Genomic DNA, 23358 nt, shown 5'->3' on the forward strand with positions numbered 1-23358 from the left:
AAGTGTCTTGCTTTTGAAAATACCCCTAATAGTAAACTCTTCCTCGGAGAAAGCAGTATCTGCTTACACTTGGAAATGGTGTTAACTTGACTGTGTGTAATTTTAAAGACTTTGTTTAGGTTTTAGAGCGATTTCTCCCCTCCCCCATTTTTTGTTTGAAAGATTTATTAGAGCTTAACCTTCTTGGGAGGTAGAGCAGTATTTAAACAAAAAGAACCTTTGATATTTACTGTATATTATCTTTGGTTACGCAGTGTAACATTCAGTAAAAACATGTTTATATTAGGTCTCAATTTCAATGATTTCTTTTCTTGAAATAATTAAACTTTGCTTTCAATCAACTTGCAGTTTAATTATATCATATTTAACATGATTATACTTTACAGCTAGACTCATTCAATTTGCATGCTTATACTAAATTAACAATGTTATTTGTCCAAGTTAGCTAAATTGCCCATCTTCTTCAGATCTTGATCGATTCACTCCACATTATTGGCCCCTGAAATAGGATGTTGATAGAATTAACAAATTGCCAAATTCCTGCTTTTGTTATATTTTAAAAATCTTTTTATTATTATTATTATTTATTTGGTGTGCTTGTCCAGTACATTTCACAAAAGTATACTCATGAATAAAATTGGTTCTAGGCCTCCCCTTGTGATTTATATTCAGGTTGCTTTCTCTTAACACATTTATATTTTCACTTTGTCACTTGGGTTCCTACTAAGTTATTTCTACCAGCAATTATTTTTACTACCAGTTATTCTTTAACTGGACTATTGATCTCTAACAGTGAAATGCCACAAGTGCTTTGCTGGAAACTTTGACAAATAACTTAAGTAATGAATTACTCTACTTGTCACCCAAGTAATGTCTTCAAAGACATGAAGTTAAGCCATCCAAGTTAAATACACATTAAAGCTGGCCAACTTAAACAAATGTTTCTTATCTAGCTTCTATACTATTATCTGATTTTTAAGTTCTATCTTTAACTAATTGTTAAATGAATGACTAGTCTGAAGTGTTTCCCCCAGATCTGGTTTTCGGCATCTATGACCTTCCTTTCTCCTTGCTATGAACTCTTATTACTCCATTCTTAAAATTCTTCATTGTCTTCCTATTGCCTGTAGTAAAAATCCTAATTATTAACATGGCATACCAAGTCCACCAACTCGCTCTGCCACCTCCTAAGCTATCCCATCTCAAAACACTGGAATAAGCCAGGACCTCTGACTCCTGCAGGCCTTTGCACACACTTGCCCTAGTGCTTAGAATGTTTATGCCCCTTGCTCTAATTTTATTTAATAAGCATTCAATTATCTTGCTTAGCTAAGGGTCTGCTTCTTCCAGGAAGCCTTCCAAGCTGAATGTGATTAAAAGCTCCTCCTTTGTGTTCCTGTGGCCCTTTGGGCCTCTTTCCATCCTACCACAGACTCCTGTGGGGTAGATTTTCTGACACTGAGCTTTCTGAGGCAGGGATTAACTTTCATCTGTATTTGTTAAATTCCTAGCAGAGTTGTTGACAAAAATAGATACCTAATAAATGTTTTTTGAATGATAACCAACACCCATACATTGTTCAACCAATTCACTGTTATCTTTTGAATCCTGAAATGACCAATTACGTCTTTTGGCTAAATCTCTTTGTGGCAATTCTTGTGTATCTAAATTAAATATTTTATTCAAAGTTGTACCAGTATGAAAAGCATTAAAACTTAATAGGTATGATTTTAAATATGATGACAAGAAAAAACTGTTCCTAACAAACAGAAATTTATAGCCAAGCTTAATGCATTTTACAAGTTATTAACTCAAAGGAAACAGGTGCTCCTGCTGGAAATGATGGCAATTGTGTCCATGGTTGTCCTGAGAATACATTTACAATAAGCTCTGGGAAGAAAAAGTGGAAATCAATCTTTTCCACCACTGCAGATTTGAGTTACATCAGGGCAGATTTCCATGGAGTTTTAGGGCACCGACAATTAGTCGAAACGTTGAAGGGGGAATTGTTTTCAAGATAGACATATATTCTTTTAAGAAAAATGACTTTAAAGAATCCTATTATCCAAATTCAAAATGTAGTGAGGCCAGCAAAGGGAACTCTTACTCCTGACTGGTGTCAGTTCATTTTATTTTTTGTAGACTATCTGACCAAGGATGAATTGCTGCCTCTGGTGGGACAGAGCTTCACTTACTCATCCACTATCTGGGACCGTTCTTAAAGCACACAGGCAGCCAACCACCAGGGAACACTGTGGAAGCGTTTCTATTTTTCTATCTACATACTTTCTAGCAAAACATGTTTACAGCTTTCTTTGCAACTATAGACTGTAGTGTGTCCATGGACAGCACAATCAGGAAGATATTCGAAACAGGTGCCTTAATCACACTGCTTACCTGCTTCCCCAACCCGTGGTTTGAAGTCAACTCCCGGACCACAGAGGTTTAAAGCTGTTACCATCCTGCTCCCTCCTGCTCCTGGTCCCCAGGAATAAATAAGACTCTCACGAGGGGACTTCCCTGTGGTCTGTGCCCCTCCTTTCTCTCTTCCCTTCCCTGAGTTCCCCAGCACCTTCAAAGCTAACCCCTCACCTTGGGAGGCCTGAAGCTTCAGTGGATCTGACACAATTGCTTGAAAGGAAAATGTCACCTTCTGTAGCATTGCCCAGAGGTTGAAGGAGTGAGCAGAACTGACAGTTCAGTTCCCCGTTTAAAAGCTGAGGAGCTTTTGGAAAGTCTGATTTGTTGGTAAAAAAAAACAAAACACCACACCAAACCCTGCATTTATTCTTACACATTTTAACAAACACTTTCTACGTCTCTTTCACATTTTCCCTTCGGTCACCTCACTTCATTAGCACTTAAGCCTGACCCCTGCGAGGCTGCTGGCTTACAGGCTTCCTAGGATACTTCCATGACCTCCTCTCACTCTGCAGGTCCACACAGACCCCCTCTCCTTTGCACGTGTCTGAACTAGTCAGGAAGCTCCTGAACAGGTTACTAAACTCACAGATCGATATATGTCTTATTTTCTAGTTCTAGCCAACTCATCTTGCCCTTTGATACTTATGATATAGATTACAAAATGCTCATGGATAGCCTTTGCTACTTAAAAAAAAAATCCTACTTAAAAATATTTCTAGAACACAACTGAATTTTGTTTTGTTTTTTAATTTTAATAAGCACGGTCCAACATTGGTGAGCTGGCACACCTAGAACTTGGGAGACCCCCTCGCCCTCCCAGTTAGAGTTGATGGGTGAGAATAGCCAGGTTGGATGTGGGTTTGACTCTGAATCTAGAGTGCCTTTTCTTCTCTCACAAATAAACACGTCAGTCTGTCATGCAAAGTATAGTGAGAAAAACCAGCTTTGAATAAGGTAGGAACAATAAATAGCCCTTAACCCAGGAAGAGACACTTAAAAGGGGCAGAGTAAAGGAGTAGCAAATCGCAGGCCATAAGCGGTTCTTTTTTTCTGCAGGAATGGATCATTATTACCCTTTATAAACACAAAGGCTCTGGCCTCCTCCCTCTCCCAGATGTCTTGGACACTGAAAAGAGAATCAGGAGTATTAACTAATTCATGGTGTTTTCTAAGCTTGTTTGTAGGTTTCTGCTTATTTGAAAGGATGGCACATGGTTTAGCAGAAAATTAATGCCAAACAAGACCCTCAAACCAAAACCTTAAGGTTTTCTCTTTCTACCTGAAAATCTTAGAAAACTTTCTATAAAGTATTTGCAGATGGGTGTGTGTCAGCTGTGGTGCGGTTTTAGCTCCAAATGCCACTTCTCTGTGAACAAGTCACACTGCATATCAACCTTAATTTAATTACGTTAAACCTCACAGGCTTCATTATACTAACCTAAAAGCCAAGGAAAACATATGCTGTTTCCTCAGCCTTTAACACGTTCCTCATTAGTAGAACTCTCAGTTTCTTTTCTGCGAAAGACCACCAAGCTCTTAATGACAACTTTCGCTTGTGCTGCAGTTCAATTTGATTGGGAACCAAGCACTGGTCCTTCTGGTTCTACCTGGGAAATAACACAAAACCCTAGTCTCCGCCTTGCCTTTACTTGAGTGCAGATAGCTAGTGAGGGTCATGGTCAAACAGCTGGAAGAACAGTATTTAGCAGTTGCTGGAAAATCATTTCATTATTGAGAAGATGATGAAAGAAATCTATCAATGCAGTATAGTTCCTTCTCACAGATGCTCTTCCTGCATGCTCTCTGAAACTTTAAAACCACATACAGACATTTAAATTTCATGGCTAATAAGGTTAAGGCAATGAATCACCATCAAAAAAAAGACCAAAAAAAAAAAAAAAGTTGAATGGGTTTTGGCAGTTTCCCCATTGCATTGGGATTGTTAGCACTTCCTGACTGAAGACCTGTGCAAACAAGCCGGCCGGGTGAAGGAGCCCCTGGCACCCATTCATGGTGGGGACTGAATGCAAGCGGCTCCGTGGGGCTCTGCCTGGGGCCCTGTCTCCAAGCGTCTCACAGTGGGAGGAACTCACATCCTTCGGAAAGTGCTGTTGATAATTACTGCCTTTGTAGGGCAGTGAGCTCACGCTATTACACAAGATTAGTGCTGTGCTCAAGAGCTGGCAGATAGTCTCTCCCGCACAGAGATTTGCCAGCTGGGAAAATAATGGGCACCTTGCCACTTTCACAACTACCAAGAGACCCCAAGTTCGTTTTTCTTCCCTTCAGCATATTCATGTTTGTAGGATCCGACTCCAGGCTGCCAGCCTAGGCCAGTGACACCAAAACAAACGTCTCTTTCTCCCTTAAAACAAAGCTGCTCTTTTCCTTTCGGTTGTTCAACTAAAAGACAACAGCAAAACCATAACCTCCCTTAAAACATAAATAAACTCAGACCCAGAGCGGAGTAACCTTAAGCAAGTACAAAGATCAGAAGAGGGTCTATCTCTACCTAGCAGGGAGGTCATTTGCCCCAAACAAGTTAAATAAAACAAAGTTAAATGTACCCTCCACAGACTGCAAACAGATGCCTATTGTGTCCCACAGCCATCTAGGGGGGAAAAGGGCACTTTAAAATGCCCAAATGTTTTGATTTCTGTAATAAGTGGTCCTCCTAGCTTTCTTCCTGATAAACGTTTGACCTGAGTTCTGAAAGGCTGGGGGTAACCCAGCGTGGTTATTCTGAGTTCTTTATTTAGGGAAAAGGTAGCTTCTTATCAGCCTGTGTTTCAAACTGGTAAGCCGTCCTCTTGGCAGAGTGTTTTCTCTTTGGAGTTTGCTTTTATACTTTCGTAGTTATCTGCTTACCCTTGGCATCGACTGCACTGGGATGTCATTTGTAGCTGTGGGAGCACAGGTGATAAGAGGAGTTTGCACACAGAGAAGTCAGCTTTTAGTACAGGTGTCATGTTTTTATAGCTACTCCAGATAAGTTTGCCCCTAAAGCCCAACTAAATGTGAATCACACTGCCCACATTCATTGGTGTGCATAGGTGTTTATGGCCTGCCCCGTTCTAAGGATTTTATTTGGGTGGATGTTATAGATTTGGCTTTGCTTCTGAGATGATTTCACCATTGATGTAAACTGTGTGATAATTTAAAAAGGCAAAAATGGAGAAAAATAAGCTGTTGTAGATGAACATTTTAGTCAAACAGAAAATTCTGATTATGACTGCAATAGCCTGGAGCAGAATAGAATGCAATCAGGTTGGCAAATATCGTCTGGCTAGGCCTGTCTTCTAGCGAAGTGTTCTCTTCATGACTTCCCTCACAAAACTGAGAGAACATATCACAGACAGTCCTTAAATCTTTTTTCTTTTTTTTTTTCTGCCACATAGAGTAAATAAACATGATTTCAGGGGGCGTATTCTGAATTCTGTTTTGTTAACAGGAGCCTGTGATACATAATAGAACGGTGGATGGATATCTCCACCTAGTGGCCATACTGTATTTTGTGTTTTGAAACTTCACATTCCCAGACCACCACCTACATCTGTACAGGAATAATATTCTCTGTGAATTAAGTTCTTGTAGCTTTGAGCTTGAAAATTCTAGCATGAATTGCTTGATATTGTGAACTTGAAAGTTAAATGTAAGAAAGATGATTTTTCAAACGCAGCGTGAAGCTAATACATGGAGTCACGTGCTTAGTAAAACCCTAGCAACTGGGGCAAATATTAGGACCCGTCTTTCCCGTATCTTTTCTTTATACACAATTATAAACCCAACGGAAAGTTTTCCTTGGCTAGTTCCCTTGGTGTGTGAACCTAGAGGACTATTTTGGTTTTCTTATGAAAATGTTTTACAATGAATTAAATTAGCAGTGTTTGGGGGGAGGCGGAGTAGGTAAAAAAAAGGTGACTGGACTGCTCATGGAAAAAAAAACACCCAAATTATAACTTGAAGCTTTAGTAATTCTCCCCCAAATTACAATAATATATTATGTCATAGAATAGCTTCCCTGGACAAATGTCAAGTATGGTTTTTTCAATAGAATGCGTGTGATTAATTGTTCAAATGTGCTTGGCAACATTCATAATAGTTCTAAAACATAGAGCCTCTAATTGGCCATTCAAGGTAATCTAAATTATAGTGAATTTTAAATAATAAAAGGTGGTTCGTTTCAGCTGAAAAAATTATATCTAAATATCCTTAGGGTTGGTAGGTGATACATAGGTCGATGGAGTAAGGCCTTGGCAGCTGCAGGTTCAAGATTCGCAGTTTCAGTTATGCATTAAAGGCCTTGGAGATCTACAATATGAAACAATTTGTAACTTTTGCTCAGGCAGTGGCTCCCAATGTGTAAGAACTGTTCGATTGGCTATGTCTAATGCACAGCGTAGTTTTCCCATCTCCAGGGCTCTGTTGCAGTCTACTCTGCTAATCACCTACCCATTTGTGTATTCTCCATTGTGTTCGTGGTGGGAGCCTACCTGCTGCACAGGTCTGTGTGACTAGGGCCATTCCCGAAGACCTTAGGTGTATTCTTCCCTAGTGCCAACACGCACAGTGTAAATTGTAGGGGTGTGTGTGTGTGTGTGTGTGTGTGGTGTGTGTGCTGGTGGTAAATCTCAGGTTTATGACTCACAAAAAGACGACCTGTCCCTTTATCTAGTGTCTGTGAAATTTTTCTTTTTCTTTTCAGTACAGAGGGAGAGAAACCGAGAGATTCTAAACAGAATGTCTAACTCTTTAGAAGAGCTAATTAGTGCCCACTGATTCTTCTTTGTAGTTATTTGACCAAGTTAAGAAATCATAAAATTGCAATGAAAAGAATTTCAACTATTATGAAGAAAGGCTAGTTATTAAGTTTGAATAGAAAAAGTGTGTTTTGAAAACTTCTTAGTTTTAAGACACTGATAAAAGAATTTAAAAACAAGACTCTAACGTTCTGGGAATTCTTTCTCTAGTAGAGGTTGAGGCGTGACCTTGTATCTTCAAGTTTTTGATTCTTCAATTGACATTCTCCTTCAAAGACTTTTTAAAAAATCTCATGTGGCAAAATGAACACTATTTTGTAATGTTGCATGGAGGGATACGAGCAAGCCATTCTCTGCCTCAAGAACCACCCTTGCTCCAGCCTTTCATTTTCACCACTGAGCTGTTTTCCTCATAAATCGATTTGCTTACATCTGAGTCACCTAAAGGAGCAGCTGGGCTGTGACTGTCACAGCTGTAACTGACTAATACTGGTTAGTGTTGTTTCCTTTAACCAAAAGCAGAGCTCAAAACTGAACCCCAGTAAACTTTTTTTAAAGCAAAGCAATGAAAAACTCCTGGTTTATTTCTAAATCTTGTATGTTTCTGAAATAATGCTTTCTTAACCTTATGAAAAAGGCAGTTATCTATCTCTGCCTAAGGAAAAGAGCAGTTAGCTACATTTTTATCATCAGTTTGTTTTGTTCATGCTCTTTAAAAAAATTGATTATAGAGACAGGAAGGGCGAGGGAGAGAGAGACAGAAACATCACTGATGAGAGTCATTGATGGGCTGCCCCCTGCGGCCCCTGTACCCTGGGCACGTGCCCTATCCAGGAAGGGAACCGTGAGCTCCTGGCTCATAGCTCGGTGCTCAGCCACGGAGCCCTGCTTGTAACGCTAGCTGTCTGCTGAGGGTTTAGGCCCATCGATCATGGCCTTGTGGTGTGTATTTTATTTTACTGGTTTTATTTTCTTTTTCCCGTCACCATTTATATCTTCTATGCCCTCTTCCACCTCCACCCTCCCTCCACCCCCAACCCCCTCCCGCCCCCGAAATCACAACACTGTTGTCCAGGTCGATGCCTGGTATCTCTGAAGGAACAGCTGGCACTATATAGCCAGAGATTCACCTTGAAAGGGTGTAAACCCCGCCTGACTTTATAAGGTTACTGATAATTTTCAAAAGCAGAGACCCCCACCCCTACACACACTTTTCCTTTAGTAAGTTTATTGAATCAAGTTGGAGGCTTGGGAACAGCTAGGAAGGAGAGAATAGCTCTCCGGCCCTTCTGCTTGAGAAAAGCAGTCAGGCCCGTTAGATCTGGGGAGCCCAGCCGCCCTCAGTGAGGAGCGAGGCCGCAGGGAGGCGCCCTGGGCTCGTGAGGACCTGCACAGTGACGCTTCACCTCTGTGTTAATGTGAGAACGAGGCAACGCTTTGATGGTAAAATATGGATCCTTCGGAGTCATCTAAGCATTTATCAAGTTTGATCGATTTTAAAGAATAACTAGTCTGCTCTGAGCTTTTCTCCTCAATCTACGATTGGTTCAAAATGGGTTTTCCGGTTTGTGGAGACAAAAGTGAGAAAACTGTACTTAGCTGTTGGACTGTGGCTGGGTTTTTTGTGTTTTTTTTAATCATTTTATGCTTTTGGCAACTGATGCACTTGAATCTAATTGGGGTAAAAGAAAGAGAAAACAATAACTGAAAAGTTACTAAATCCAATTTAATTGAAATGGTTGACTCTTTTGCCACTTTTTTTTATAGGTAGACAGGGGTAGTCATTTAATTGGAACTCTAAAAAAAGGAACTTTATCACATAATGTACTGCACTGAGCAGCTTCATACTAGGTATAAAATAATTACCACTTAATAAAATGCAAGCTTGTTATAGAACATGTAGAAAATGTTACATCTTAGCTAGCTTTTCTCTGCATCAACAGTTTGAGTCTTATGCCATCATTTTCTCTGCCATCAGAAGAAAATGGAGATGCAAAGTAACTTAGGGTTCCCTTTTCTGAGTATTGATCTAATCCTGGTCTCTAGGGGAGGCAAAGAGAGTTTGGGGTTCAGGATGGGAAATGAGGCTTTGAGAAACAGACAAACATGCAGAAAATCTGATCAGCATTCACTTTTTAAAAAAAAATATGTCTTTATTGATTTCAGAAAGAGGGAGGGAGAGAGAGAAACATCAATGATGAGAGAGTCATTGATTGGCTGCCTCCCGCACACCCCCTGCTGGGGATGGAGCCTGCAACCTGGGCGTGTGCCCTGACCAGGAATTGAACCATGATCTCCTGGATCCTAGGTCCAGGCTCAATTGCCACACCTGGCCAGGCTGCATTCATTTTTTTCGACAGAGTTCAAATAAATTCTCCCCAAGTCATGCTAGCTCTTTGAAATAATTCTTAGTTTGCCCATCCAGCCCTAGAAGAGGATTGATCCAGGCTAGATCGCCCAGGGTGTGTGCTTATAATCCCAAATGAAGAGGAAAAATATCCTTATGGGAGTGGTGAATTCTGTGCTCATTCCAAGAATCTTTATTTCTATGTGTATGAAACCCCATGTGTGTAAAAGTGGTTCCATTAGGATTGCTTTCCTGAGGAGAGATCCCTCCCTCACATTTAACTGTAGTGAGAAAAACCCCAAACCTTATTAAACCTAAAGTCAAAGATTTATTTTTTTTATACTCTTTCTCTCTGCAAGTGATGTTAAATAAGGCTGTAAAGCATTTATGAGGAAACAAAGAAAGTTGTTCAGAAAACTGGAGTTTCCTTTGCTAACTCAGCTTGGCAATAATATGGAGCAGAATCAAAGCATCCAGCCAAAATAAATCCGCACAATGGAGCTATCAGATATGAGGTAATAGTGTGACATGCTTGTGAGTATCAGACATTCTTGTAAAAACCACAGACCTAAAATTTTGGTCCTGCACCATTAAGCCACAGCACTGCCAAGCAACAACGCAGAACACACGTTTTAAATCACTGTTGCAAGCCAAATGTAATTCCCACCAAAAACAATTAAATCTTTTACCAGAGGTCTGAGTCTGGGCAGCTTGCACCCTGAGAATCTGAATCTCATTTCAGTGTGAAAATGAGATGGTTATTGTCAGATCAGGAGGAAATGTCAGCTGCAAAATACAGGGCTGCCAAATGACTGTAACTTGAAGTGATATTTGTTGAGGTTAGATTGAGAAAGGGTTAGCTAAGAAATCTGCGTAGATCCTTTTACAATGTTCATTTTTAATGATTAGAAATATAACTCATGCTCACTCTAGGGAAGTTGGAAAGTATGTAAGAATGCATAGAATAAAATATAATTTTAGTCTCAAATAACTCAGATATAAACTTTATAACATCTTACTACATTTACTTTTGGCCTTTTACACACACAGCTGCTTCAGAGAGTATGTGTAAATTTGGATCGTTGTATGTTTTTAGTGTTTTGCTTTTTAATTTTAACTTTATACTTTAGTATTTCCCATCCCCTTATATATTCTTCAAAGACAGGATATTTAATGACTATACAATAATCCATTTGTTTGGCTATACCATAGTTTATTGAATGTATGTTCACTCTGTAGGTTGTTTCCCACTTACTGCTAGTATAAATAGTATTTTAGATAAATCAGTTATTCACATCTGTAATTACTTTTTAGGGTGGAATTTTAGAAGTAGAATTATGGGGACCAAGGGTAGGAGCTTTCTGGGGCTCTGGATATATATTGCCAGCTGTTTTCCAGAAAAGTTATCTACTTCCACAGGCTGTGCCTGTGGTTGTCTGTCTCACATGTCATTTGTTAGTAGCAAGAATGTCTTCGATCAGGGGCAGGTATGGATAGGGGAGAATGCAACACACTCTGTGGTTCATTATTTCTAAATGTCAAATTATTTATTAAACAGCACCAGTATGTGTCCAGCATAGGTCCTGGCACCGAGGATTTAGTATTAAACAAAAGAACCCCGAATTCCTGTCTTCAATGAGCTTACATTTTTACTAGGGAGCAAAAAATAAAATAAATGAGTAAATCATATGGGATGTTAGCCGATAAGTGTTATGGAGAAAAATAAAGCAAGAAAAGGAGATGGAGGCTGGCCAATGTGGCTCAGTGGTTGAGCATCGACCTATGACCCAGGAGACTGCAGTTTGATTCTTGGTCAGGGCAGAGGCCCGGGTTGCGGGCTCGATCCCAGTAAGGGCCGTGCAGGAGGCGGCCGATCAATGACTCTCTCTCTTCATTGATGTTTCTATCTCTCTTTCCCTCTCCCTTTCTCTCTGAAATCAATAAAGACATATTTAAAAAAGGAAGAAAGAAAGAGAGAGAGACAGAGAGAGGAAGGAAGGAAGGAAGGAAGGAAGGAAGGAAGGAAGGAAGGAAGGAAGGAAGGAAGGAAGGAAGGAAGGAAGGAAGGAAGGAGGGAGGGAGGGAAGGAAGGAGAGAGAGGAAGGAAGGAAGGAAGGAAGGAAGGAAGGAAGGAAGGAAGGAAGGAAGGAAGGAAGGAAGGAAGGAAGGAAGGAGGGAGGGAGGGAGGGAGGGAGAGAGAGAGAGAAGGAGGGAGGGAGGGAAGGAAGGAAGGAAGGAAGGAAGGAAGGAAGGAAGGAAGGAAGGAAGGAAGGAAGGAAGGAAGGAAGGAAGGAAGAAAGAGAAAGGGAGATGGGCCGTGTGGGTAGGGACAAGGAAGGGGGAGCACTGCGCGTTGCATAGTTTGTAGATACTATTGAGATATTGGTAATTTTCCAACTTTGAGTACATTTCCTGGTTTCTTGTAAGAGGTTTGTTAAAAAGTAAGCTAGAAAGTATTGAGCTCCAAAATCCAAATTAAGTATTTGAGGAACTCTGTAATCTTAGTCATAAAAGGTATTAAATGTATATTTTTGTTATTTTAAAGAAATGTCTATTTTTTGTTTATTATTTTTATCCTACCTTAATTCATCCATTAAAGACAAGTTAGTTATACACCAGCGGCAGACTGAAGGGGACTTTTGTATCTCTATTTGTTGCTCCATTTCCTTGTTTATTATTTATTAAAGGAGAGCAGGGAGAGAAAAGGCTTCGTAAGTGGAGGGTGAAAGGTAATAAGGGTAGGGAAGTAAGCAAACACAAGGAAAAGAGAGAAATAATTAGAAACCCAGTTCAGAGCAAAGGTCCGTTCCTGCCGGTCAGAGTACCTTGGTGAGTATGGTCTGAGCTTCCTACCCAGGGCCATCCGCGGTTACTCAGGGTATGGTGCAGTCTACTAGAGCTGGGTGTAAATCCATCTCATTTCTGCATTTGGTTTTCCACCAGAGAATTAAAAACAACCTTCATTCTGTGTTTGGGAAAAAACAAAAAACAAAATTTATTAAGCTTCTCTTGGTTCTTTGCAGTTTTATCACTCTCCAAAGACTCTTTTTAATAAATAAATAAATAAATAAATAAAGCCAAGACCTCTAGTCTCCTGTCTTAATTTTGGCATGATTTAGGAGAACTTTAAAGCAAAGCTAAGCAAAGAGATTGAAGGAAAAGTAGATTTCTTAATCCTGAGGTTTGCAAAGTATAATCTTCTTAATATTTATTTTATCAAAGATTTAGCTTTTTACCATATTTGAAAGTTTTAAAAACTGAATTTTTCTTCTGAGAAGAAAGAAAAACTATAGATATTCTCTAGTATAGTTATTATACACTTTTAAAAGCCATGGTGCTGTTGGGAGCAAATAGTAGCACCATTGTTTTGCAAGCTCTGAAGTGAGAATTGCCTTGATTCTTAGATACAGTTCTTCCTTCTCTGACTTTAACTTTCTCAAATAAAATCTCTTAACTCATTGTTTCAAATCACAGACTTATTTTAAATTTCATTCAAGGAAAATCTAACAGACCTGTAGGCCTAGAAAAGATGGTCATGTTAGCCATTGTTACATAAATCTGAATATGTATTTCTACCGTATGAAGGAAGCTTGTCGACATTGTCTTGTCAGTGTTAGATTTGATGTAATACCACAGTAGGCAAAGCATAGCGGGAAAGTGATGCTCAAGTTGAGCAAGAAAGACACTGAACAAACAAAATTGTCCCATTCTAATTTCTAGTTAAGAGACCCAAGTCTAGGAAAGTGAACTCTTATTTATAGTCCAATATTATTTTCATCTCATCAATGTCTGTTATTTTTGAATAGGGATAGGGGCTGTGTTTTTCATATAATTACTGATTGACGTGGAAGCAGTATTTAAAGTAACAAAAAATTGAACATAAACTGAAGGGTCCTGGATGCTTAATATATCTAAGGTTGAAATTACTCCCAATACTGTTCGAGTGTTGTAAGAGATAATGCTTAACAAGCATCCAGAAGAGGACTTTAATTCATTGGAGGTGCTGAATAAATGGCATGTATTACGATAATAGAAGGCAAAAGATATTTCCAGTTATTTATCGTTGCTTAGAATGGGGAACCAATAGATACCATCTAAAGATAGAGATAGAAAGGAAACCAGTAGAAAAACATCAAATCAATTAAATCCTTTTCAATTAGTATCTGAAATTCATTACACAAAAATACCCAAATATATTTATAGTAAGATATATTTTTAAAAGGTTATCTTTTATGTCAATATGTATAAATGTGATGCATGTTCCTATTAAGAAAAAAACAACTTCCAGATTAGATCATAAAGCAAAACACAACTGTATGGTGCACATAAGAACACATCTCAAACAGAATAACTCAGAGAGGTTGAGTATAGAATGACGTGTGCAGGTATAGCAGGTAACTACATAAAATAAATAGAGCAAATATCTCAATTTTTTAACCAAATAAATGAATTTGGATTAAATGATTACTTTAAATAAGACAAAGAAGGGTACTTTATAGTGGTAACATAGAAAAGAAAGAATACGAATTTAACTGTACTATAATCACAACCATATAAATTCTACGTGCCTATAAAGGCTGGAGGAAAAGGATGGATCAGAGTGATAAGATTATGGATCTTTTTATTTGTTCCACTTTCATTAATGCTGTTATAATTGATAATAATAACATGATTAATTTCTTAAATTGAGCACTGATTATATATTTAGAAATGTAGAGTAAAATTCCTGAGCTATATGTCATTGCTAAAGAAAAAGTACATATTTGTTGGAGAGATACATATGTTATCCACTCAATATAAAAGTCTCTTTCTCTACTACCAAAATCATTTTAACTAGATGTTAAAGGGAAACTGTTTAGTCCATTCTAATTTGATCATGAGTTAATGCCACTGTCACCCTTATAATATGCTCTCTTTGCCTATCAAGTAGTCATCCTCTCCCTCCATTTTTGCAGCAATATGAGAACTGGAGGCCCAACCAGCCAGACAGCTTCTTTTCTGCTGGAGAAGATTGTGTTGTGATCATTTGGCATGAGAACGGCGAGTGGAATGATGTTCCCTGTAATTACCATCTCACCTATACATGCAAAAAAGGAACAGGTAATAATCACCCCATTAATAATGTAGACTTAATCTACATTTTCTTTACCAAGTAAACACAGGAAGACTAAGCTTCATTCTTTAAAACACAGACTGTGTATTTCTTGTTGCTCTGGAATATTTCATTCTTGCAATACAATTAAAAAGTTTGTTTTCAGTAATATTTACACCATAAATTTCAGGTGCTTAAGATAACAATGCAGTATTTATGTAGAAAACCTATCTCCAACTATCTTTAAACACACACACACAACAACAGCAATGGCCAGCCCAAGAGCTAAAGAACCTGTTTGTTTTGAAGAGGAAGGCATTAAAAAAATTGGGATATATAATAAAATATTCTGGATTTTTTTACTTTAAAAAAAAAAAGCACACCCAGCCGGGCCTGGCTCAGCGGTTGAGCATCAACCTAGGATCCAGGCGATCGGGGTTTGATTCCTGGTCAGGGCACATGCCCGGGTTGCGGGCTCGATCGGTGACTTTCTCATCATTGATGTTTCTATCTCTCTCTCTCCCTCTGCTTTCCTCTCTCTGAAATCAATAAAGATATATTTAAAATAAATAAATAAATTTTTAAAAAAGCACAGCTGGTACCATTTGACCCTGTTCAAATGTTTCCATGGTTTGACGCCCTGGAGCTGAAAACCATTGCTCTCCTCAGAGGGACCATGGCCTGCAGTTCATTGCAGTCCTTGTTCAGCCCTCCCTGTTTTTAACTGCCTGGTCTCTGTAGGCTGTGAGTTTTTATTTTTATTTTATTTTTTAAAAAATATGTCTTTATTGATTTCAGAGAGAGGACAGGAGAGGGAGAGAGAGAGAGAGAGAAACATCAATGATGAGAGAGTCATTGATCGGCTGCCTCTTGCACGCCCCGGACTGGGTATCGAGCCTGCAGCCCGGGCCTGTGCCCTGACTGGGAATCGAACCCCAATCGCCTGGATCCTAGGTTGATGCTCAACCTCTGAGCCACGCCCGGCCGGGCAGCTGTGAGTTTTTAAATCATTTCCTTAGAAGTTTATTGAATGCTCATAAACCATGAGACAGTTGAATGCCTTCAAGATGCAGTCAAACAAAAGCAGTTGTTAATGTAAGTTCCATAATGAGGAGAATTGCTTAGTTGCCATTAAACAGATAAAATTAAGAATGCTGGTTTTTAAAAAATGTGTTGTGTTTATGATTGACCAGTATGTTTGAATTTCTAAAGCACACCCTATAGACTTCTGCCTTAAACCGATAGGAATTCAGTAAGCTAACTTTTAAACCTGTTTGCAGTGGTGGTAAAGTGTGAATATTTTAGTCCCTATATCTAGACTTTTACCCACCTCAGGTAAGAGTTTAAAGTACAAATGCAAAATAAAAAATCCATTTGATTTGGTTTTGAATATAAAAATAATAAAACTAAAATTCACTCTATGAATATTTCAAGAAACATTAATAATGAGAAATGCTATTATAATAAAGAGAACACTAAGATACACAAAGCTCAGACAAAACTCACCTGTTATTTGTGACTGCTTTTGCATTCTCTGATCTAAAGAGGAGTTTGTTGTATATACCCTTTCCACGCGAGCCGCTTTCCTGACCACGTGCATTACTTCAGCACTTCTGCAGTGGGACTTGTGAAAATGGCAAATCAAGTGTCTGTTTTCCCTGCTTCTAATGTAAGAAGTCTTTAATGACCTGTTCGTCTTTACCCAAATGTCATGTTTGCTTTCTCAGATCTCCAAAGAGTCCTTGGAGTCATGCTTTTGATTTTATGATCCTAACCTTCTTCTATTTCCTATGTTAATTTTTCCTGCAGCAGGGTTGCTCAGCACCAGCACTGTTGACATTCTGGGCCTGATAATTCCTTGCTCTGGGGGGCGGTCCTGGGCATTGCAGAAAGTTTAGCATCTTCTCTACCCTCTGTGCGCTGAAGGCCACGGGCATTCTCCTTCGCTCCACGTTCCTCTCCTCTGCTTTGTGACAACTGAAAATGTCTCTAGAAATTGCCAACTGTCCCTGTGGAGGAAGCAGAAGAAAACTACCCCAGGGTTGAGAACCACTGTCCTATAGCTAAAAAGGATTCACAAAACCAGCATCACAATTTACATCTCCCGATGGGGAAAGAGATTCATAGAATGCTGGCTCTACCTCATTAAAGGAGAAAACAAAACAAAACAAAACAAAACGATCTTTGTACTTTATCTCCCTACTGTCTGATTTTTATTTATGTGGATTTAATTTTTGTTAATCAGTACTCTGGGGAATTATATGAATTTTATATATGTCTATATAAAAGACACTCATTTCTCCTTTCAGATAATATAGGCATCTTAAAACATACAGACCTAAATAATTCTACTTTTAATTAAATGCCTGTAAAGGAGGATGATAATATATATAAAAGGTGTATGTGTGTGTATTTATATATATATATTTATATATATATATGTGTATATATATATATATATATTTTTATATATATATAAAATTAAAGGAATGCCTCAGTGAATACTATCCACAGTTCTCTGGAGCATCCCGTAGGTTCTGTCCAGTCTCATCTATTTACCTCCCAATTCCAACCATAGATATTGACTTAGCTCCTTACTTTTCTCTTTAGTGTTGTCACATATGTTTGTATCTGGAAAGAACACATTTTTTAGCTTTGCACATTTTAAAACTTTAAGTGGAATCATACTGTCTGTACTTTGTGCCTTGCTTTCTTTTTGTTGAGCATTATGTGTGTAAGGTTTATCCATGTTGATGCATGTAGCTGTCCACCTTCGTTGTTGCTGCTGTATGGTATTTCATTGAATGACTATATAACATTTTATTTATCATTTCTCCTGTCAGTGGACATTTGGGTTCCAGTAAGTGTTTTTGCTATTGCAAACAATGTTTCTGTGGACATTCTTGAACTTGTTCCTGGTAGACATTTATGAGTTTCCATAGAGTATTTTTCCAGGAGTGAAGTGCTGTGTCATAGGATATATGTACCTTCAGATTTACTAGAAAATGCCAAATTATTTTCTGATGTGGTTGTACCAGTTTGCACTCTCACCAGCAATGTGTGAAAGGTCCTGTTACTCCATATCTTCGCCAACATTTGGTATTTTTGGACTTTGAAATTTTTGCCAACCTGGTGGGTATAAAATGTTATCTATTGTTATTTAATTTGCATTTTCTTGAATACTTTTTCCTTGATATTGTTTCATACACTTATAGGTCATTCATGGTTTTTCTTCTGTAAAGTTTCTGTTCATGTCTTTTACTTATTTTTTTTTTAAATTGGTTGCTTCTCTTTTTACATATTGATTTGTAGCAATTCTTTTTATATTCTGATTAGTAATCCCTTGATAATTAGATATATTGCAAATATCTTCTCCCAGTTTGTAGCTTGTCTTTACTCTCACCCTATGGCATTTTTTTGATGAACAGAATTCTTCAATTTGTTACATTTTTCTTTATGATTTAAACCATTTTTATCTCAAGAATTCTTTTCTACCCTAAAATCATAAAGATATTCTATTTTGTTTTCTAAATGTTTTATAGTTTTGCCTTTTATAGTTATGCATTTAAACCATATAAAATTGATTTTCTATGTGTTCTCTGAGGTAAGGAACCAAGTAAATTTTTTCCATAAAAATACTCAATTGTCCAAGTGAAAAAGTTACTTTTCCTCACTGCTTTGCTATGTTGCTTCTGTCAAATACCATGCATATATGTGGGGATCTACTTCTGATCTATTTGCCTATCCTTGCCAATACCATACTCATTGAATTCTTTAGCTTTATTAAATGTTCATATATAACTAGTTTTTTAAGAAATCTGTACATTACTTTCTCCACAATTATAAAGACAACTTTTAATTTGTCAACATAGTACAGAATTAAGTATAATGAACTACTTAGTTCATAATTTTTAATCGTCTGTGTCAGTTTGATCTCATTCTATCTGACACTTCCTAGTACCCAGATTGGGATTATCACTGAACCACATATGTTGTGTAGTTTATTAATTGAAAATGATATATTATTATATAAATCTCTGCTTTAGGAATTTGTGAAGATCAAATACATGCACAGACATTTCTAATTTTTTAGTTATATATAGTATGACTTTATAATCTATTTTTAGGTTATGTCTATCTGAATGCAATTCTTACATTAATTAAAAGAAGTGCTTGGATTGTGTTTTCTTAAAGACACCGTTGTCTGCTATGGGTCAGTACACCTCAAGCTGTTCTGTCAGGCAGAAGTCAAGTAGAGGAACTGAATATATAAGTTAAACCCAAATTTGTCATTGCAAAAGCTTATGGTTGCAAACAACCTTATGAATATGTAAATAAATTTAATATTTATAAATGTTTAATATTAGGATGTTGACATTCAATCATCTTGGTCCCGAGGTTTCTGGAAATCATCCTCCCAGTGAAAAGCTGCATTATTTTATGAGAGAAAAAAATATGTTCTTGTCCTGGGCCTTGTGGTGCCAGAATTCTTAAGAATTGGATAGGAAATGCCATTCAGGGAAATTATATTTGAGTTAATTTATATTTTTATAAAAGATATATAGCAAAACACAGTCGCTTAATAAGAGTTAATTTTTAAAGTATATCATTTAAAACAAGTACACCAATGTTGACTAAAACTCAAAGTTCAAATTCAGTTGAATCAATTTTCCCAGCCTCTTGAATTTCAAAATTGCAAGGTTTCTGTTACTTCTATTTCTTTTTTATTATTTACTATTTCTAAGTTTGTTGATATTTAGAATTTTTATTGTAAGTTAAAAATTATAAATTTTCCAAGATTTACCTTCATTACCCTTCTCAAGAATTTGAATTTAAATTTTTAAGATAATTACAAAACTAAGCATGAATATTATGTTCTGACTTTCCCTCTGTCTCCATGCAGAAGTCAAAAAAGAGTAAACAGAACCAGAGATATTTTATTGATACTTAAGAGTCCATATTTTATCCATATTTTGGCCATGTTTTATCCATATTTTAAAATTATGATCTTATTTTAGATTTTAAGTTTTTCAGGGAAGTGACAATAATAGTTAATTGTTATAAAGTCCTTATTTTTCCAAGCGAAGGTGGGAAATAAATAAAAACTTTGGGATAGTGATGAAGACAATACCACCTAGCTGCATGAGACTAGTGCTTTTTAATTGGGAATTTTTCCAGAAAAGTGACCATTTAGCCCTATGGTTCTTTAATAAAATACAATTCAAAATGACATAATCTGAGATTCAAATTAAGCCCAGCCCCTCAATATTTACTTTATTTTTCTTGAATACTTTCAATTCGTGAATTCTAAGTGACTGCTTTTGATGATGGTGCTTGGTGGCTTACATAAAGACCGAAAGAGATAAAAAGAGACTCATGCTGTTAGAAATATTTAGATTATTTGGAAATAACTTAATTTACTTTTCTTTAGTTGCTTGCGGCCAGCCCCCTGTTGTAGAAAATGCCAAGACCTTTGGAAAGATGAAACCTCGTTATGAAATCAACTCCCTGATTAGATATCACTGCAAAGCTGGTTTCATTCAACGCCACCTTCCAACCATCCGTTGCCTAGGAAATGGAAGATGGGCTATGCCTAAAATTACCTGCATGAACCGTAAGTGGTACTTTAGAGAGAATGGACAGCCGTGCTCTAACGACTCCTAGACACCTTCATTTTTCAGCTGCGGTGTTGGCAGTGTAGGGTATGGAGCAAGTAATATTGTTGTGTTTTCTTTCTTTCTTTCTTTTTTTCCTTCCATGTAGCATCTGCATACCAAAGGACTTATTCTAAGAAATACTTTAAAAATTCCTCCTCATCAAAGGACAATTCAATAAATACATCAAAACATGAGCACCATTGGAGCCGGAGGTGGCAGGAGTCCAGGCGCTGATCCCTATAATGGCGAACATGTGTTTTCATCATTTCAGCCAAAGTCCTAACTTCCTGTGCCTTTCCTATCACCTCGAGAAGTATTATCAGTTGCTCTGGATTTTTGGACCACCGTCCAGTCATTTGGGGTTGCTGCGCTCCCAGAAACATCCTAAGCGAAAGCATTGGCCTTCAGAAAGAAAGCAAACGAGATGAAGGCAAACGAGGGCGGAGAGAAACCATTTGCAGCCTACGCGATTTCTTTAGTTTCCTCTGGCCTCCCGCAGGCCGTTTGATCGTGTGGACCAGCCTACTGTACTATTTAAAAAGCTCCATTTCAGCACCAATGGCAATGTAAATAAGATGATTTAATGTTGATTTTAATCCTGTATATAAAATAAAAAGTCACACTGAGTTCTGGCATATTTAATGATGATTATGGAGCCCGAGAGGTCTTTAATCATTGGTCTGGCTGCTTTGGGTAGTTTGTTTAGGCTGGAAATGGTTTCGCCCGCCCTTTGACTGGCAGCGAGACCGAGGACGGCTTTCCCTGGACAGGGGACAAGCGCGGGCCTGCGGGCGCTGGAGCGGGGACTGCGATGTGGAACTTCTTCGCTGCCTTCCTCTTTTCCTCACTTACAAGAAAGGCCTGAACGGAGGACTTCTCTATGACCAGGAGCATTTTTAGGGGTCGAAGTGCTAATTATTAACTCAACCAGGTCTACTTTTTAATGCTTTCCTAACACTAACTTGCAAGGTTCCAGATCAACACATTTCAAGGGGATAGAGACCCAGGGCTCTGGAGGGTGGGGGATTGTTACAACAGCAACACACGTTCAAAGAAAGAAATTTTGTATATATAACCATTTTAATCTTTTATAAAGTTTTGAATGTTCATGTATGAATGCTGCAGCTGTGAAGCATACATAAATAAATGAAGTAAGCCATACTGATTTAATTTATTGGATGTTATTTCCCCCCAGACCTGAAAATTGACCTAGTGTGCTAGTTATTTTCCAGTGCTAGCCCTTGTACTTTGCTCACCCAGTTTGGAACCGTATAATCTTAGGTCCTTTGTCCCTGATTAAATAATGTGATGGATGGAATGCATCAAGTGTTTATTATGAAAAGAGTGGAAAAGTGTATAGCTCTGAGCAAATGGTGTCTGCCGATTCTAAGCAAGGAGCATATTATAGAGAAATAGTTAGGTGTATGTGTTAAAATGTCTTCCTTTCTCTTTCCACTCGTTTTCTCCCCTTTCTTTGAATAAACTGACTGCCGAAGATGACTTTGAATTACTATCCGTTTAATTTAATGTTTAAATAAAAATCTGTCATGAAAAGAAGGCATTTAGGAGTCTTTCCCTAATTTCAGTTAGAATGACCTTGGGAAAAGTAGACAACATATGAACTGCAAATAGCAAAAGAACAGCCCCAACACTGATTCTTTTTACGCACCCTCCTTTGGCGTAGAGGAACCCCGGTAGCTACAGTCATTCACAGTGTCTGAGCAAGGCCCCGTGGTAGCTGTGTTAACTGGGACCCACCGCCGAGTGTTCCAGAGCTCAGAACAACACTGTGTCGACCTACTAGGATTTAATTTTTCCTCTTTTATTACAATGCACATAATACATCCTGTATTTATATTATACCATGTATAGTGTAAAATGTGAACGATTGTGTTTTTTTTGTGAATGAAAATCTAAAATCTTTGTAACTTTTTATACCTGCTTTTGTTTCACCAAAGAAACCTAAAGTCCTTCTTTTACTATACTGTGACTGGTCTGGTTATTTACAACTTTAAATCCTAATGTGCACCAACATTTTTACATTCTGGTTCTCTCACGGAGTACAAGCTGCACAGATAAAATGATTTTGTGGCTAGCGGAGAGGTGATTATATATGTCCCTGCAAAGAATTGACATAATAATTCTGATACTGTTTACATCCACACACATATGCATTAATCTCAAATATGAAAGAAACATACAGTAGGAAAAGCGATAGCTCAGATTTGCCAAATGCTTCCTATGGACCAGGTTGAATGTTTCATGGGCATCATCTCCCAATAAGCCTGTGAAAGAGGTGCTGTTACTCTCTGATTGATGAGGAACCAGGTGTAGAGAACTTAAGTCATTTGTCCAAAATTACGCAATTAGTTTGTAGTGGATGTAGGTAATCTCTAGAGCCTGCATGATATTCTCAAGAAAATTATAAAATATTATGTTCCCAATGATTATACACTTAAGGGGTAAATTTACTGGCTAGAAGATCATATCTAAATAATGATCACAAGATGTCAAAAACATCAAGTTTCTATCCATCTAGGTATCCATCCATTCCTTCATTTTTCATTCATTTACTATTATTTACCCTGTGTCAGGCACTGTACTAGGCCCTGAAGATTTAGCAGGGAATGAGCTAGACAGGTCTCTGCCCACATAAAATTTTTATACTGGATACAACCTATGGGATTTATTTTACAGCCAATTCTATTCAATATCTTTACTGATAACTTGGAAGAATAAATATATGTTTTGTAGTTGTACATAAGATATAAAGGACAAAGATGAGTTGAAAGTTATTTTGAGGTTTCTTTCTTGGAATGTCAAAGGTATATGGAAAGTTGGGCAGAAATAGATTCAGAAAAGAAGAGATTCTTTTCCTTGCTGAGCTTGTTCTTTTAATGTGCAATCTGCCACATCTTTTACATAGAACTTAAAACAGAAATTGCACAAAAGAGTATATAATTTGCATTACTTGTGCCTAGACATCCTTTTGGATATTTATAATTTCATCAAGCGAATTTTTAGTGCCGTAGGTGCAAATAATAAAGACTCTGAGATGTTCCATCACCCAGAATACTG

The 23358-nt window shown here is 37.8% G+C and overlaps 1 protein-coding gene across 1 annotated transcript in view; it reads left to right on the top strand.

The window, feature by feature from the left end:
• VCAN (versican) overlaps positions 1 to 22264 on the top strand; it is a 100650-nt gene extending 78386 nt beyond the window's left edge. Inside the window, exons 13-15 of the mRNA XM_016210333.2 lie at positions 14487 to 14631; positions 20055 to 20237; positions 20387 to 22264. Of these exons, the coding sequence (XP_016065819.2) occupies positions 14487 to 14631; positions 20055 to 20237; positions 20387 to 20514 (456 nt within the window). The 3' untranslated portion in view covers positions 20515 to 22264. The remainder of the gene's footprint in view (positions 1 to 14486; positions 14632 to 20054; positions 20238 to 20386) is intronic.
• Positions 22265 to 23358: the final 1094 nt, after the last annotated feature.

This window comes from Miniopterus natalensis, chromosome 3 (genome assembly GCF_054644295.1).
Source record: "Miniopterus natalensis isolate mMinNat1 chromosome 3, mMinNat1.hap1, whole genome shotgun sequence".
Lineage (NCBI taxonomy): Eukaryota > Metazoa > Chordata > Mammalia > Chiroptera > Miniopteridae > Miniopterus > Miniopterus natalensis.